General features: G+C 56.3%; 1 protein-coding gene across 3 annotated transcripts; it reads right to left on the bottom strand.

Moving 5' to 3' along the window:
- Positions 1 to 236: 236 nt before the first annotated feature.
- On the bottom strand, positions 237 to 16,569 carry HNF1A (HNF1 homeobox A). Of its 3 annotated transcripts, none has more exons than XM_088828254.1 (10): positions 16,238 to 16,569; positions 8,446 to 8,645; positions 6,591 to 6,777; positions 5,399 to 5,640; positions 4,379 to 4,530; positions 4,065 to 4,266; positions 3,202 to 3,393; positions 2,037 to 2,179; positions 1,834 to 1,978; positions 237 to 511 (listed from the first exon to the last, which is right to left on the bottom strand). In XM_088828254.1, exons 1-10 carry the CDS (start codon positions 16,567 to 16,569, stop codon positions 384 to 386), a joined length of 1,923 nt encoding a protein of 640 aa, XP_088684380.1. In that variant the 3' UTR covers positions 237 to 383. The 3 variants fall into 3 exon arrangements, with proteins under 3 accessions (XP_088684380.1, XP_055261237.2, XP_088684381.1); XM_055405262.2 differs by having other exon boundaries at positions 2,058 to 2,179; XM_088828255.1 differs by lacking the exon at positions 3,202 to 3,393 and having other exon boundaries at positions 2,058 to 2,179.
- Between the last annotated feature and the right edge of the window lie 277 nt (positions 16,570 to 16,846).

Here is a 16,846-nt window from a genome sequence, read left to right as displayed (position 1 = left end):
CTGCCAGCTACACGGGCTGCTGTCCTGAGAAGTGTGGCTGGCAGTTACCTGCGGGGTGCAAGGGCTCCCAGCCTCGGGGTGGTTGTGTGCCAAGCGACAAGATTTACCCTGGGCAGCAGGGACAGTCCCTCCCCATTACCCACCAGGAACAGGCTCTGCTCTCCAGCTCTCCATGGTCCCCACTTGTGCACTGAAGCAACCTGCCTCAGGTTGGGGCGCCTCAGAAGCCTCCGTTTCTGAAGCTGGCAGGATGGGGATGGGGACTGAGGCGCAGTTTTCCAGGGATGAGCAGCTGCCTGGTGAGTAGTAAAGGTTTGCAGGCTCAGATGTCCTGGTCACCCCTCCAGCAGACTGGAGGCTCCAGGGCCCCTGGGAGGCCGTGGTTACTGGGAAGAAGAGGCCATCTGTGTGGAGATGAAGGTCTCGATGACACCGTGGTTGGACGGCAGCAGGTGGCCGTGGCCATTGGTGGAGTCGGAGCTCTGGTACAACACCAGGCTGCTGGAGGACACTGCGGAGGCAGAGGAGGCGGCTGGTGCCCGCCACGCCTGTCCCGACCCCACGCCCCACCACCACTGTCCCTGAGGGTTTGGGATGGGAAAGTAGCACCCCACCACCTCCTGAGTCTTAGCAGGTTATTAGAACTCCAAAGTCACACCTCAGCTCTCAGGCCTTATTAACCCAGCCTGGCTCCAGGGCTGCCAGGGTGTGGCCCCCACAGCCCCAGCACAGTTTAGTGAGCACGTCAGAGGAGCCCTGGTGAACTGGCGTCGTGGTTAGTTTCATGCATCAGCTTTGCCTGTTAGTACCCAGTCATGAGCCAAAGACCAGTCCAGACATTGCCGTGTATTTTGCAGATGTGGTTAACACCTAGTTTATGTTAAGTAGAGATTTCCCTTGATGGTGTGGGTGGGCCTCATCCAATCAGTCGAAGCCTTTGGCGCAAAAGCTGAGGCTTCCCAGAGGAGACCAGCAGGGCCTCCTGTCCTGCAGCTTTCAGACTGGCAGACCCCAGGGTTGCATGAACCAATTCCTTAAATACGTGTGTATATATATCCCTATTGGTCTGTGTCTCAGGAGAACCCTTACTGATTCACATGGTTAATGAATGGACGTGGAATTTAGACCTGGGTCCGGGTCCTGGCCTCACCACCTCCAAGTCCCTCTCCTCCTCGAGTGCTTTCTCATCTGGAAAACAGGGATGCTGCCGCCCTCCTAATGGGCCGAGCACAGAGCCTGGACCGCGGCGCCCTCAGGGACCGTCCCTGCAGCCTCCAGGGCTGGATGGAGGACCCCAAGACTCACACTTAGCAAGTGGCCACCCCGGGTCTCAGAGCCCAGCAGCCTGACTCCACAGTGCCTGCTCGTCACCGTGGCCTTGCGGGCTGCAGACTCGGGTTCTCGGGGGACGGAAATGCAGGGTTCGGGTGGGACGTGGCGGGCTCTGTAGTCGCTACGGGGAAACACGAGTCCTTCTGACTCCCCAGGAGAAGCCAGAAAAGTGTGAAAGCTCTTAATGTTTTAACTGTTGGCAACAGATTCAAAGAATGCCAAAGGCTGAGCCAGAGCAGCGCATCCACGAGTCTCTTCCGGCGCCCATAGCAAGCCCTTCCCGCGCCTCCCGACCCCGCCCTACTTCCGATTAGCTGCTTCCTCCACCGAGTTAACTGCAGTCCCCGGGGGCAGGCCCGCCTCCTGTGGTTTCACACCCCTCTCATCTCACTTCGGGGGCGCACCGGTGCCCCCGCGCATGTCCTCACCCCCACCCGCCGCGCCCACCTCCCTCCTCGGCTGCGGGGACAGCCAGCGGGGCTGCGGGGCACGGGGGCTCACCGGCCGGGCTGGCGCTGAGCCGGTGGCTGGGCTGCAGCTGCTGGATGCCAGCAGGGTCCTGGCCGGGGATGTGGATGGTGGTGGCCTGAGACACCGGCGTGTGAAGCCCGGACTCGCTGGAGGCCTCAGCGTCTGAGGTGAAGACCTGGCAGAAGCGCAGCTCCTGAGCCCCCCAGGCGTGGGCTGGGGCAGGGCGCATGGACGGCGGGCCGGCCGGGCCTTACCTGCTTGGTGGGCGTGAGGCTGGCCAGGGCGCTCAGGTTGGTGGTGTCGGTGATGAGCATGGTCTGCGGAAGCAGGCCCGTGTGGGTGTACTGCGCCACCTCGGGCTTGTGACTGTAGAGGGCTGGCCAGGAAGGAGGAGAGAGGAGGGTACAGACATGGCACCTGGGTCCGGCTGGGCTCCTCCCACGAGGGGCCTCAAGGCCGGGGCGTGGGCCTGGTGAGCTCCCCGGTGGGGCAATGGTCGGGGACTCAGGGCCGATTGCTAAAACCTGGGAGTTCCAGATAGAAGAGATGGGCGCTGTCCCCAACCGCCGGGGCCTGCTCTGCCTGTCTTGCGGGGAGGCGGGGAGCCCACCCCCGCCATCACTTGGAGGACGCAGGTGTGGAAGGGACCCAGAGACACAGGTGCTGATGGGGTACTCAGTACCGGCCCCGGTGGGAAGAGTCGGCGCCCTGGTGAGGGGGCGCATTTTATCCCCCACCTCCAGCATCCCTCTCCACAGCAGAACCCAGCGTTTCATCTGCAGTCCCAGCCCCCGCAAAACACACAGATGCCAGCAGAAAAGCAACCCAAATCACATGCTCACGTGGACTCAGATACAAACACAGCCACCCACATACACACATAAATGGTGCCCTCCACCACACACACACACAGATGTTCAGGTCCACAAATCCCTCATCCAAGAGTCCACGTCCCAGAAAGGTCTGAAAACCAACAGGTGTTCATCAGGTTGGTACTAGAGCTCCTCTGCTGCGAAGCCGGTCCTGAGTCTATTAACCCTGCTTCGTGGAATTCTCCCTTTGGCTGCAGAAACCATGGAGTTTGACGAAGGGTTGTTGGACCAAGCCTTGTTGGGAGTGTTCTATGTCCCCATGGTGTATGCACCATATCTCCTTTCTAAAAGCTGAGAGGTACACGTGGCCCCAAGGGCACACGTGGGTGTGTACACATGACCACGTGTATTCACACCCTGAAATGTAGTCAGCCCATGGACGTGCATCTGAGCACCCCCAGAGCCCCCGTCACAGAAGCACTCACACTTCTGTGAGTATCAGACCACACCACAGCATCTGCCATGCCGCCCCTTCCCCTGGGTTCCCACCACCCCACCCCCCAGCAGAGGGCCAAGGGGTGCTCACCGTGGGGGCTCTGCAGCTGGGCCATGGTGGCCATGAAGGGGCTCTGGGCCACGTGGCTTTGCACAGAGGGCATGAGTGGCTGCTGGTAGGAAGGGTGCAGCGGCTGCGAGAACTGGACGGGCTGCAGGGTGGTCAGGCTGCTGCCCATGCTGTTGATGACCGGCACGCTCTGTGCCTGCGTGGAGGCCAGGCCTGGAGCGGTGGGAGGGGCAGGGGTCAGCCAAGCCTCCAGCCACCTCCGCAGCACCCCCAGGCCCAGCCCGGACCCCTAGGGGTACCATCCCTCCCTCCTAGAGTCCGTGGCTTGGAGGAGGGGACGAGGTAATCCGGAAACAGCCTTGCACTGCATTAAGGCCCGGCAAGTGACTTCCCGTCTCTGAGCTGCTAGCTCACTATAAGGGCAGGGAGTGTGTCAAAGAGGGTTCCTTGGTGCCCTGGGGTTCCACAGCAGTGCAAAGGCCCTGGAGCTTAACTCTCTGTACCCCTTCCCCAGCAACTCCCTGTCTGTCATATATTGAGCTTCTGCATAATAGTTCTGTGAATAAAGTCTTTCTGAGCTTTAAAAAAAAAAAAAAAACCTAGAAAATGTCAGTCCCCCTTACGCTGCTCCATTTTCCTGTGGCTGTTTCACTGTCTCAGGTGCTGTGTAACTTATGTAGTATATTTATTGTCTGCCTCCCCTACTTGGGTGACTGAGTTCTGGGGCTCTTTGGTTCACTTGTGTATCACTGGTGGAGCATGGGGCAGGCACTCAATAAATCTATGAATGAATGAGTCCCAGTGGCTCTCCCCATTCCTGGATTCAGCGGGAGCCCCCATGAGCCCCTCACCCAGATGGCCCCCTTCCAGCCCCACCAGCTTACCAATGACCAGCGTGGAGGCTCCCGTGTTGGTGAACGTGGGGCCCAGGGAAGCAGGCTCTCCAGGCCCAATGGCCATGACCCCGGGAAGTGAGGCCATGATGAGGTTCTGGGGTTGCTGGCTGAGGCCTGGAGATGTCTGCTCCAAGCTGTGCAGTGCCGTCAGGGTGCTGACCGGGGGCAGGGGGCCCCCCGTGGCTGAGACCTTGGAGGGGAAGCCAGACTGAGTCAGGGCGGGGCCCCACCCTGCCTCCCTGGGGACTGCCCCAGAATCCCCCAGCTGAGGGGAGATGGGGGCGAGGTGGGGGGACACTCACCAGCTTGGCCTCTGTGCTCAGCAGACTGTGACTGGACTCCAGGCCGGTGGGAGACACTTGATGCAGGGGTGCAGACACTGTCACCAAGGGACCGCCACTGCTTGAGGGCACCTCTGCTCCCTCACTGGTGGCAGGCTGTCCATAGCGCACGCCTGGAGTGGGAGCAGTGTCCAGCCTCAGCACCCCACTTCCCTGCCTGAGTCCACGGCCCCCAACACCCCAAACTGTATAGGCTAGCTCGGGCCACTCGCACCATCTTTCTCTATACAATACAGCCAGCAGATTTTGCTGGAGTATCCACTTCCTGCCACGCCCTGTGCTGGCTGCTTGTTCAACCCCTTGAGCACAAGCTTTGTGTTTTATTAGCTCTGTGGCCCCCACTGCCCAGGGCTATACCAGACATGCAGTCGGTGCTCAATGAAAGACAACAGAGCCAAACTGAACTGAGGCTAATGAAATTAAACCATGGCAAACTTGAATAGAATGAATTGGAATTAGTTGAATGAAACTGATCAAGCTGAATCAAATCCGAAATGAACTGAGATTGATTGAGTTGAACTGGATCAAATCGAATTAGATTGAAATTGAACTGAGCGATACAAGATTAACTGAATTTCCTTGATATACATTTAGTTAAACTGATCCATTGGGAATGGGATTGAACCAAACTGTATGAAATTTAAATGAAACTCAGATTATAGTGAGTTGAACTGGATTGAGTTCAATTGAACTGAGCTGAAAGGAATTGAGCTGGTTTGACTGGGAATGAATTGCAGTAACCGAAATCCAGTGGGGTTGGAGTGAATGCAGAGGACAGAAGAGAGGGCAGTGGGTGGAGCTGAGTGGTCAGAGGAGTGGAGGCGGTTAGGTGGACAGGGCAGTGCGAATAGAGCTGGAGCCATAATGAGGTGCTAAGTGGTTTGTGTGGCTGCTGTCCTTGGGCGGTGCTCCCCAACTCTCCCACCTACCCCCATATTCCGTCTGCCCACTGCCCAGTCCCCCTACCCACATGGCACTCACCGTGGACCTTACTGGGGGAAAGGGCAGGCGGGGGCAGACCAGGGGAGCTGTGGGCAGGCAGCACAGGGCTGGGACCTGGCCCTGGTGGCGGCCCGCTGTACGTGTCCATGGCCAGCTTGTGCCGAAAGGCTTCTTCCTTGCGGCGATTGGCAAACCAGTTGTAGACACGCACCTCTGTGACGAGGTTGGAGCCCAGTCCCTGGGCCTGCGACGGCGACACCCCCCTCTGGATGCACTCCGCCCTGCAGAGATGGGCACTGTGAGCCTCCCGGGGCTGGGGAGGGTTCTGAGAAGCAGGGCTCTCTACCTGAGCGGCTGCGGAAGCTGACAGACCTGGCTTGCGAGCCCAGTCTGCTCGGCGATCTTGAGCAAACGGCTTAGCCTCTCCTGAGTCTCTTCACACAGAGGGAGCACAGTACAGGGGAGGGGGAGGGTGGGGAGGGGGCGGGGGGAGACGAGCAGCCCCACTCAGGGGCGCTTGGGTAGGTGGGGCAGCAGTTCCTAGCCATTTTGGCCCAGGGACCAGTTTCGTGGAAGGCGATTTTTCCATGGGCTGGGAGCGGGGAATGCTTTGGGGGCGATTCAGAGGCATTGCATTTATTGTGCACTCGTTTCTGTTGGGGCATCCCTCTGCCTGCAGTGCAGGAGACCCAGGTTCGATCCCTGGGTCAGGAAGATCCCCTGCAGGAGGGAATGGCTACCCATTCCAGTGTTCTTGCCTGGAGAATTCCATGGACAGAGGAGCCCGGCAGACTACAGTCCATGGGGTCACAAAAAGTCGGACACGAGGGAGTGACTGACACTTGTTTCTATTATTCTTACATCAGCTCCACATCACGTCATCAGGCATTAGATTTGGAGGTTGGGGACCCCTGGGTGGGGGGTGAGTGCCAGAAATAGAGCTAGGTCTTAGGCCCTGAACGGGAACTGAGAACTCCTGGGCCAACAGCTGCTGCTGCTGCTGCTGCTAAGTCACATCAATCGTGTCCGACTCTGTGTGACCCCACAGACGGCAGCCCAACAGGCTCCTTTGTCCCTGGGATTCTCCAGGCAAGAACACTGGAGTGGGTTGCCATTTCCAGGAGCTGTAAAAACCAGGGAAGACTCCCTCAGGATCCAGAGCCCTCCTTACCTTCCCCAGCCTCTCCCCAGCCCAGACCCAACCAGCCCTGCTGACCGCCAACCATTCTACCTGTTGCACTCCTCCACCAGTGCCTCCCGCTCCTCCTTGCTGGGGTTCTTCTGCCTCTCATAGGCCTGGAACAGGATCTGCTGGGATGCTGGGCCCCATTTGAAACGGTTTCTGCGCCCCTTCTTGGTCGGTAGCTCATCTCCTGCAGGCTCTTCAATCAGCCCACCCTGGCCTGCGTGGGTGAACTCTGTGGGCACAGAGAGTTGTGAGCAGGACACTGGCCAGTCCCACCTTCCTGCATCAGCCTGAGCATGCCTCTGCTTCTTTCTCATTCCTAGGGTGCTGAGCCAGAGGACCTTACAGCTCGACCCCAGAAATCGCCTAATCCAGTGATGACAAACACACAGCACACATGTCACCCCTTGCCTCACCTGTGTCCAAGGCAGACATCACTAATCAACCCCTGCATACTTTTCTATTAGGCCAAGATATAATCTCACAGTCCTCAATACAAGACTCCAGGTAAGCATCACCTTTTATTCACATTTGACACATATGCCATCCCATTTTACAGATGATGTAACTGAGGGTCAGGGAGGTTAAATATTTTTCCAGGGCCACACAGTAGAGCAGAAACCTGAACTTGTATCTCCTGAGTAGATTGAAGAGTTATTTTCAACATTCTAGACTTGAAAATCAAGCTTAAAGTACAAGAATTAGCCAGGAGAGAAGAGACCAGCCACTTTCTCAGCTGATTCTTTGGTAGGAGGCCAGTTAATGGCAACTCCAAATAACAGAACAGCTAGCTGCCCTTCAAACAGCAGGGAAAAAAATATATGTGTGTATATACATATATATATATATAGTATATGGCTCATGTATGCACAGGGGTCATCCCTGGTGTCTCAACGTTCACCCTATTCCTGCCGGGGAAGCCCCAGGAATAGAGGCGCCTGGGGGGCTACCGTCCCTGGGGCCGCAAAAGTTGGACCTGACTGAGTGACTGAACAGCAGCAGTATGTGCATATGATACCTCTGGAAGGATCTGAGACTAGGAATGACCGTGGCTGCTTTAGGAGAAGACACCTAATTTTTATTGTAAAATCCTTCTTCTGTTTTATTACAACTAAGTATGAGTATTGCCTGAAAAAAAACCCTGGATAATTAGAAACATCAAAAAACATCTTTTTTACACTTAGGCTCAAAAGTGTGGAGGTGCACTTGGGATTCTGTGGGGTATGAATCTCAGGTGAGAAAACCCACCATGCCCTGAATGAGAGCGCTCCTAGCTCTCCCCAGGTTTGCAGCGGAGGGTTCCCTGACCGTACACCTCGCCTCTGAGCCTTCGCTGCTGCTGTTCCTTCTGCCTGAAACACCCTTCCCTACATCTTCAGGGGTTGAAATTCAACTGATACTTCAAGACTTAGTCGAGAGGTCATATTCCTCATGTGATCCCTCCTGATGCCCCTGCCTCCCTGAGGAAGAAGAGCTCCTTCTCTGCAAGCTCGACACTTGGAAACATTCCCTCTGGTGCCCTGTGCTGGGCCTGGCACATGGTGCGTGCTCCAGAAACGCTGACTCTTGTTGATGTTATCACATTTTAATTCTTGTCTCACCAAATCATGCAGATTTGTCCTCCGGCTTCCCCTCTTCACAGAACGCTCTTAGAAGGCAGGGACCCAGTTCATCCATCTCTCGATGCCCAGGATCAACCCTCTTCCCCTCCCCCAGAGTGCCTCCTGCAGAACAGGTGATACATGTTGGTTGAATCCCCCGCAACCACCCGCTCCTCGACTTTGTCCGTCTGCCTATCCGAGGAATGGGGAGGGGGCGAGACTTCCAGCCCCCCGCCCTCGAGCTGCAGGGAGTCCCAGGCCCTGCCGGGAAGATGGGGCTGCTGTCAGTCATTACTTACGCTGGGCCACCTCTCGCTGCTTGCGGACGTACCAGGTGTACAGGGCGGCTCGCTTCTGCGTCTTCATGGGCGTGCCCTTGTTGAGGTGCTGGGACAGGTGGGACTGGTTGAGGCCAGTGGTGTCGACCACCTCCCGCTGCGGGATGTTGTGCTGCTGCAGGTAGGACTTGACCATCTTGGCCACACGCCACGGGTCCTCCCTGGGGGAAGGATGGTCTGCTGAGCCAGGGCTGGGTGCTGGGAGCCCTGTCCACCCGGGAGGCGGGGATGGTGGATGGAGGCAGGTGTGGAGCCCAGGGGCCTGTGGCCTGACTCAGGGACGGGGAAGTATGGGCACTCATGTCAGGATACAAGGACATGGGGGCAGAGATTCACAGACACACACACGTGGCCGATGTGTAGACACAGCCCCAACTAGCCCTGCACACACATAGGAACAGATAAAGGTTTAGAAACACACAGTGACACACGGACACACATGTAGACTTAAACAGACTCCCCCTGGAAGCTACACAGGCCCATGGGGAGGATCCTCACCTTTGTGCCTCCATTAAAACCCCTCCTCATTCTACCTAGAAATGTTATTTGTGACTGTGTCTTATCCTCTGAGCGACTGTAAACACCTGGAGGGCAGGAACTGTCTAGTTCTCAGCACACAACATAGGCCTGACACAGAGTATGCCCTTGGTGACTGCACGAGTGATTGAGTGTATGTATACATGCATGCACGCATGGACAGGTGATGTGATGGCCAATGGACTGATGGTGGGTGGGGGGTGAGAGGATGGATGGATGGATAAATGGGATGGTTGATGGGCAGATGGTAGATAAATGGATGGATAGGTGGGTGTATGGATGGACAGATGGTAGGGTAGATGGGTGGATAAGTGGATAAAAGCATGGATGGATAGGTAACGGGATGATCAATGGCTCGATGGTGGATGGCGAGTGACAGGATGGCTGATGGATGAAGCAATGTGATGGTTGGTGGGTAGATGGTAGAGGGATGGCTCAGTAGGCGGTAAGGTAGATGGATGGCTGAGCAGTTGAAAGCATGGATGGATGGATGTGTGGATGGATAGGTGGGTGAGTGGGTGGATGTACAGATGAGAGTGACCCACTGGAAAAAAAAATTGGATCTGCCAAGAAGGCGAGAAACATGATTCTCCCACTTGACAGCCAGGGTCACTGAGGCTCAAAGCACTGCCTCATGTATCTCTTGCCCACGGTCATGGGGTCAGCCCAGAAGAGTCCCACCCCAGCTCAAGGGATTTAGTTCTAAGTCGGCTTATCTGGTAAAAATTACATAGCATCAAAATGCCTCCTGAAAATCTGCACTAAACCCTAGACAGTGGCGTGGCCAGTCTCCACACAGCGCTGAGGTGGATGGCTAGTTTTTCAGAGTCCCAAGGTTATGGGCTGGCATCCCAAGAACTTCTTGTAAGAAAAAATGTATGTAGTCTGTCACTGGAGGGATTCAAGGGACCTGAGGCCACTGTGACTCAGCCTCCTCTGCTCACCGTGGGAAACAGAAAGGGTCAGGCTGCCTGTGTGATGTAAATTCTTGCCTCTCCCTCTCCTGCTCTGGCTCAGCCTTCCTCTCTTCCCTTCAACCTCTCCTGAGCTTCTGTTACATCCTGTGTCAGATACAACTGTGCTGAGAGAGGCAGAACTGGGATTTGAACCCAGGTCTGTGCAATCCCAAGCCCGTGTTCCCACCGCCTTGTCGCAGCGATTTGCTTCCAATCCTGGCGTGTGTGACGGATGGCTTATGCAGGAGACAATTGTGTTGCTGTGTCACGTGGCACAGCCAGAGATTGGAAACAACCTAAACGTCCAGCAAAAGGATGCTGATCAACCAAATTGCGGTGCCTCCCTCCAATGTAGCCATACAAACCCACTGAGAAAGCTCTATATAAGCCCAGCTGGAACAATTTGTCTGGTACCTCTGCTGTGTGGGGCCTTCCCTAATGGTCCAGTGGTAAAGGATCCACCTGCCAATACAGCAGACACAGGTTCGATCCCTGGTCCTGGAAGGTCCCACATGCCTCAGGGCAACCAAGCCCATCCGCCACAACTGCTGAGCCTGTGCTCTAGAGCCTGGGAGCCACAACTCCCGAGCCCAGCTGCCACAACTACTGACGACCACATGCCCTAGAGCCCGTACTCCCCAACAAGAGAAGCCACCACTATAAGAAGCCCACACACTGCAACTAGAGAGTAGCCCCACTCGCTGCAACTAGAGAAAAGCCCACACAGCCACGAAGACCCAGCACAGTCAAAAAAATAGACAAGTAAAATTATATATTTTTAAAAAAATAAAATTTAAAGTGGGACAAGGACTTTCCTGGTGGTCCAGTGGTTAAGACTGTGCTCCCTAGGCAGGGGGCCCGGGTCAGGGAACTAGATCCTATATGCCTCTGCTAAGAGCCCGCACGAGGCAACGAAGCTCTTGCATGCCGCAATGAAGACTTGGTACAGCCAAATTTAAAAAAAAAAACAAAACTTTTTTCAGTGGGATAAAAGAAATTTTCTATGTATTTGCTTGTGTTCACATATAATACCGGAAGGATACAGAATGAACTGGAGACGCTGATTGGATGCTAGGGACGGGAAGGGACGAGGCGGGGCTTTGCTCTGTTACTCCTCTGCGTTGTAAATTATATGATACAGGATCATGTATCATATATATCAATGTCATATATTGATAATATTCTACATAGAACATGTTTAAAGCTGAATTATGAAAAAAAAAAAATCTAAAAGCAAATTAACCCCGCCCCCAGCACTCTAAAACCCACCCCGCAGTGCCTTCTCCCCTGGCCCTTCTGTTTCCTCCAGGACCCAGTCTGGCCTGCCCCTCTGACGGTGCCCTTCTGAGACACAAGGGCACAGAGACCTTCATCCTCATTGGCCCTCTGACTTCATCCTGTTTTATCAGCAGTTCCCATACAGGAAGCGAGGAAGGGAAGATAGGGGCAGATGCGATTAAAACAATCAACAGTCAGTAGCTGATTGGTGGCCGGGAGAATGCATGTTTTTGGGTATTCGCAGTGAGCCAGGCACTGTGCTGAGGGCTGGTCATTTAAATCTTAAGCCGAGGAGGTAGGTGCTACTTGTCGGCTCATTTCACAGGTGAGAAGACTGAGGGTCAGAAAGGTGTGTGCTTGTCCAAGGGGACCTCACCGGGACTCAGGGCTATTTCGCTTCGCCTGCACCCCTGACAGCTCCCTGGGCCCTGGCTCCCTGCTCTCAGGGGCCCTTAGAAGCCTCTCCTCCCCACCACCAGCCGCCTCCGCCCGCTCCCCAGATGCCAGTCAGTCCTGGGAGGGAAGGGCAGGACAAAGTCCAGCCTTGTGCTCCACGGCAAACATGTTTATCTGATTCCGGGGCTGGGCTGCCGATGGCCTCCCTCCTCCCCCAACTGCAGTCATCCCCCCTCCGAGAGAGAGGGCCTCCCTCCCTCCGTCTCTTCTCCAGAGAGAAGAAGCCCAGTGTTCCTTCAGCAGCGCCTCTCCGGGCCCAAATTAGAGGTCTGCTGTCTCTCCCTGTCCATCTGACCCCGTGTGTCTCTGCGTGTCACTGTTCCACACACACTGTCTTTTCTCTGTTTTCTGCTTTCTCCACCTCCACAAAACACACACACACACACACAGTCTCCAAGAACAGGGCTCTTTTCAGAACATTTTCCCCAAGGCAGAATCAAGAAGGCAGGTCTCCAGGCATCCCCTGTTTTCACGCTAATGGGTTTGAGTTAAACCAATCCCCAGTTGGAATCCCACCACTGTGACCTCACGCCCGTCATGTACACGCCTCTCATCCGCCCTGTAACAGGATGATAGATCCACGTCTGCCTCCCAGTTGTCTATTGGGAGAACTGGATGAGTTTCTAGTAGGTGCTCAGTAAGTGGAACGATGTTGTTACCACCACCACCTCCATCATCACATCCACAGCTTAGTCCTGGGGCCTGCCAGCCCCACAGCAGAGGGAAGAGGGCTCAGGAATGGTGGCGATCTGCCCATATCTCCCTCCCTCCTCCCACCTCCTGCTGGTTCTGGAGTCCCTCAGAGGTTTGAGACTTTGGGCCTCTTGCTTACAGGCCCATGGGATTTTGGTGGGTCCAAGGTTGCAGAGTTGGGAGACCAGCCTGAAGGGCTATTTATCTAGAGGGGAGCCGAGTTCTCAGCGTGAACCCCAGCTCTACCATTCACCCTCCAGTTGGCTCTGGGAAGTTGCTTAACCTCCACGTGCCTCAGTTTCTTCAATCATGATAGGGGGCTAATAATATTTCATAGGTTTTCAGGAGGAGAAAATGAGTTTCATGCACTTGTAAGCCCTTCATAAGCCCTAAGGGACTTCCTAGGTGGCTCAGTGGTAGGGAATCCGCCTGCCAGTGCTGGAGACGCAGGTTCGATCCCTGAGTCGGGAAGATCCTCTGGAGGAAGAAATGGCAACCCACTCCAGTATTCTTGCCTGGGAAATCCCATGGACAGAGAAGGCTGGCAGGCTACAGCCCATGGATCTCAGAGTCGGACATGACTTAGTGACTGAGCACATGAGCCCTGGAGCACTGCATGGAAGTCAGTCAGTGGTTAACAGTGAGACTGATGGAGGAGGGTAAAGAGGGAGATGAACGCGTCAAAGACAGGCATGCGACCTCAGGGTGCTGTGTCAAGTGTGGAGGACTTGGGTCCAAGACCTGGCCTTACTGCTTTGTAAGACTACCTCGGGCAGGTCACTTGCCTCTCTGAGCTGTAGTTTGCTCATCTGTAAGATGGGACCATTGACAATAGCAGTCCTTTGTTGCACTTACACGCTGTTTAACCCTGTGGGTAAACGTTATGATCAAGCTCGGCCTTGCAGAGAGCTCAGAAAACTGAAGCTGCCAGCCCCGGCCGAGCTGGGGATCAAGTCCAGACAGGCTGGCCTCAGTCAGGGGTGTCAGATTGTCCCACCTCAGCCCCTGTCTTCCTGCGTCTCCGGGCCTTGGTACTGCCCAATGGAGAGGACCAGAGACCCTTGAGTTTGAGCCACTCAGGTATAGGAGGGCCTAGGAGGACACTCAGGAAGGAGCCCTGGGGACAGGCTCCTCCCTTGGCCATAGCAGCAGATGTCCCCAGGGCTCCGAGAAACCTTGTTGTCACTCATTCATTCATGAAGTGTGTCAGCTACCGGACTGGATGGAGATCAGGGGTCTGAGTGGTGAACACAGCTCCGGAAGAGCTTTGGTAGTCACAGCCCGAGACAGAAAACAGACAAATGAGATGATCATAAGTAATGATACATTTCAGGAGAAAGTCAACGAAAATAGGGGAAGAGAGAGTGATGATGCTGGGACCTACCTTTAGATGGGGTGATCAGGGAGGGCCTCCCCAACTAGGTGATATTGGAGCAAAAAGGGGAAGGAATTGGTCATGGGAAGATCTGGAAAGAAGGTTCCAGGGAGAAGGTACAGCATGTACAAAGGTCCTGAGGTGGGAATCAGTGAAGTCAGTGTAGTGTAAGTGGAGGAAAGTGGTGGCAGGGGGAGAGGTACCTGAGGAAGAGGTCAGGGAGCCAGGGTGGGTGGGGAGTGTGAGTTTTACTCATTGTCCAGGTCAGGGAAACCAAGGCAGGACCAGAAGAGACATGTCCATATAACACTGGGCCACACCTGGCTTCCTGGGGAAGTCCTGCCCCTTTGCCAGCCTTTCCAGCCTCAACTTCCACCCCCACCAGGGCCGCCATGGGGGTCCCCCACCCCTCTGCAGCCTGTGTCCTAAGGCTTGAGGCCCCACTTTCCCCCTTCAGGGTGTTTTCGGATCCCTTTTGTTACCTGAACAATAAGTAACCCAGGTAGTTAGTTATAAACTCCACAGGAACAAGGAGCTGGTTGATAATTTATAGCAACATCTCAAATTTAAATGGAAAGTAAATAGCATGCTGTTAGCATTAAAGAAAACCCAATCGGGGCGGGAGGCAAGCACTCCAGATCCCTCGCAGCTTGGGGCACCTCGCTCTCTCCCCAGCCCCGTCTCCCAGCTGCATGTCAGCCCCAGGCCCCTCCTGGCTCCTCCGCTCCACTCTGCTTCTCCAGGCCTCTCTCTCCATCTCCCAAGACTCCCCCCATGCCCCTGTCTCTTCCTTCTTGTCTCCCCTCTCTCCCTCCACCTCCAGGTCTCTGCTGGTCCCCAGGGAGCACTTTGACCCCTGCTTCCCGCTCGCGTGCTGTGGATCAAGCCTTTCCGTCCACCCATCATCCCACTGAAGGGGCTACTGGTCAAAAGGCCCCACCCAGCCAGGTAAGGCCTTTGGTACCCCCCGCCCCCTACTCCCCTGTGAAAGCCCCCAGGCCCATCTGGGGTCCTGAGCAGTTCTGGAGCAGCCCCACCCTGTCCAGGCTGCCGTCTCCCTGGGTCTGGTGATGCCTGACTCTATGCCCCTCCCCTGCAGCCCGGCAGGGCCCTTTGCCCTCCTCCTCCTGCCAAGTCAGGGGGCCCTGGCTGCTCCCATGCCCCCTCCCTGGCCCTCAGAAGGCCTGGCAGGCCCTGAGGGCTCCCTGAGGGATGGATCCCGCCCTCCCCCACCCCAGGCTGGGATCTGGACCTTGGACAGAAAAGAGATTGTCTTTGGGAACTCTTCGTCAGCAACCCACCCTCCAGTCACCCCCAGTTGCCCCCAGCTCTGACCCCGGTCCTGGCGATCGAGGGCACCCAAGAGAGGGACGTGGAGCCCCAGCTGGGTGTCCTTAGTCCAGCTCCTTCCCCTCTCTGAGTCCCAGTTTCCTTTCCTCATCCTTATTTGTATGCAGCTTCCTCCAGAGTTCATCTCAATATTGCCCGAAATGACACCTGTGAAACCTTAGCCAGGCACCCCTCCCTGGACTGTTAGGAAGGAGGTTACAGAGCCTTGGAGGGGGGCTGTCCCTGCAGCCCCCAGGCTCCCCTTCCCTCACCTCCAATCTCCCCCACCCCCGCCTGGGGGGAAGTCGGAGTTGGCTCAGGCCTCCCCAGGCCACCAGCCCTACAAGTTAATGATCACAGGCCTTATCAGAGCCTTTTGCCATTTATAAATTTATAAAACAAAAGAGAAATAATAAAGCCCGTGGGTAATTAGTAACCAGTTCAGCTCTGCTGAGGAGAGGGGAGCAGAGGGCTCAGACCCACCCCGTCCTCCAGGAGATGGGGAGAGCCAGCCAGTGGGTGGGGGTACAGAGCGGGGAGGTTTCTAGTGGTACCCTCTGGTGATGGGGGGGCCTGAGGCTGTGCTGGAAAGGGGAGTAGCTCCCCTCCTGAGGCTCCATTTCCTGCAGGTAAGAAAGACCTGGGTTCTTCCGGCTGAAAGCTCGGGTTCTGGGAGGCCAAAGGGGCCCCCCAAAACACCAGCCAGGGGTATACCGCAATGCTTAGCAGGGAAGTTAGGATTGGGGACTAGAAATGCGCCTGGTAGCTAAAAATTCCCACCACCACCCCTTCCCCAGTTCTCTCCCCGGGTACTCAAATTGTGGATTCTCTGCTTTGTTCCCATCTTGGGGTTCCCCTGTGGGACATGCCCCACTTCCCAAGCTCTGGGCTGGAAGCCTTGGCTCATGGGGATGGGACCCTGCAGAGGGCCGGATCGGGTGCTGGAGACTCCAGCCTCCAAGCCAGAACCCCCCTCTCACCACCTCCAAGTTCTACCGGGCCCTGTCCCCATCGCAACAACCAGGCTACAGCCCATGGGACTCTGGACTGGGAAGGGCCAGGCAGAAGCCGAGGGTGGGTCCCTCTCTCAGGGCTCCTTGGGCGCGGGGGGCAAGGGAGAGGTCCTTACTGTAGCAGGGTCTCCACCACAGCCTTCTGGTGGGCCGCCTCCTCCGGGCTGAGGCTCTCCAGCTCCTTGAGGATGGGTGGCGTGAAGTCGTCCCCATCGTCGTCCGTCTCATCCTCCGAGCCCCTGGTCTCCCCCAGCCCATTGGGCAGCTCGGCCAGCTCCCCTTGGCCGCCGCCACTGCCGCAGGACTCCCCCTTGTCCAAGGGGCCATCTCCGGCCAGCAGGTAGGGCCCCGGCTCACCCAGCGCCTGGATCAGCGCCTCTTTGCTCAGGCCTGACTCGAGCAGGGCCGCCAGGAGCTCCGTCTGCAGCTGGCTCAGTTTAGAAACCATGGCTCCACTAGGGCCGGCCACGCGGCCCGGGGCCACCGAGCCGGCCGCCTCCCCCAACCGCGTGGGCTGGTTCCGTGCTGGCCGGCCCGCAGGCAGGCCCCAGCCAGGCTCCTTGCACCCACTGCCCCCCACCAAACCCCACTAGCCAAGCCCTGTGGGCACCCCCAACCCCCAAACCTGGCCCCAGTGGCCAGTGAATCAGGGCCCCTGCCCGCTCTGTTTACATTGGAGCTGGGGAAATTCTCCAAGGTTCATATTTATCCGTGTGCTTAGCGAA

This window comes from Moschus berezovskii, chromosome 19 (assembly GCF_049115385.1).
Source record: "Moschus berezovskii isolate FMDL1 chromosome 19, NW_MosBer_1.0, whole genome shotgun sequence".
NCBI lineage: Eukaryota > Metazoa > Chordata > Mammalia > Artiodactyla > Moschidae > Moschus > Moschus berezovskii.
Note: the sequence above shows the minus strand (reverse complement) of the source record. Positions and strands in the feature narration are given on the sequence as shown.

Coding starts and splice junctions, on each gene's coding strand:
- HNF1A (XM_088828254.1), bottom strand. CDS start 16,569: ATGGTTTCTAAACTGAGCCAGCTGCAGACGGAGCTCCTGGCGGCCCTG. Junction 3,394..4,064: donor AGCCTCCACGCTGGTCATTG/GTAAGCTGGTGG, acceptor CCACCGCTCCAG/GCCTGGCCTCCACGCAGGCA. Junction 2,180..3,201: donor CCAGCTGCAGAGCCCCCACG/GTGAGCACCCCT, acceptor CTTCCTGGCCAG/CCCTCTACAGTCACAAGCCC.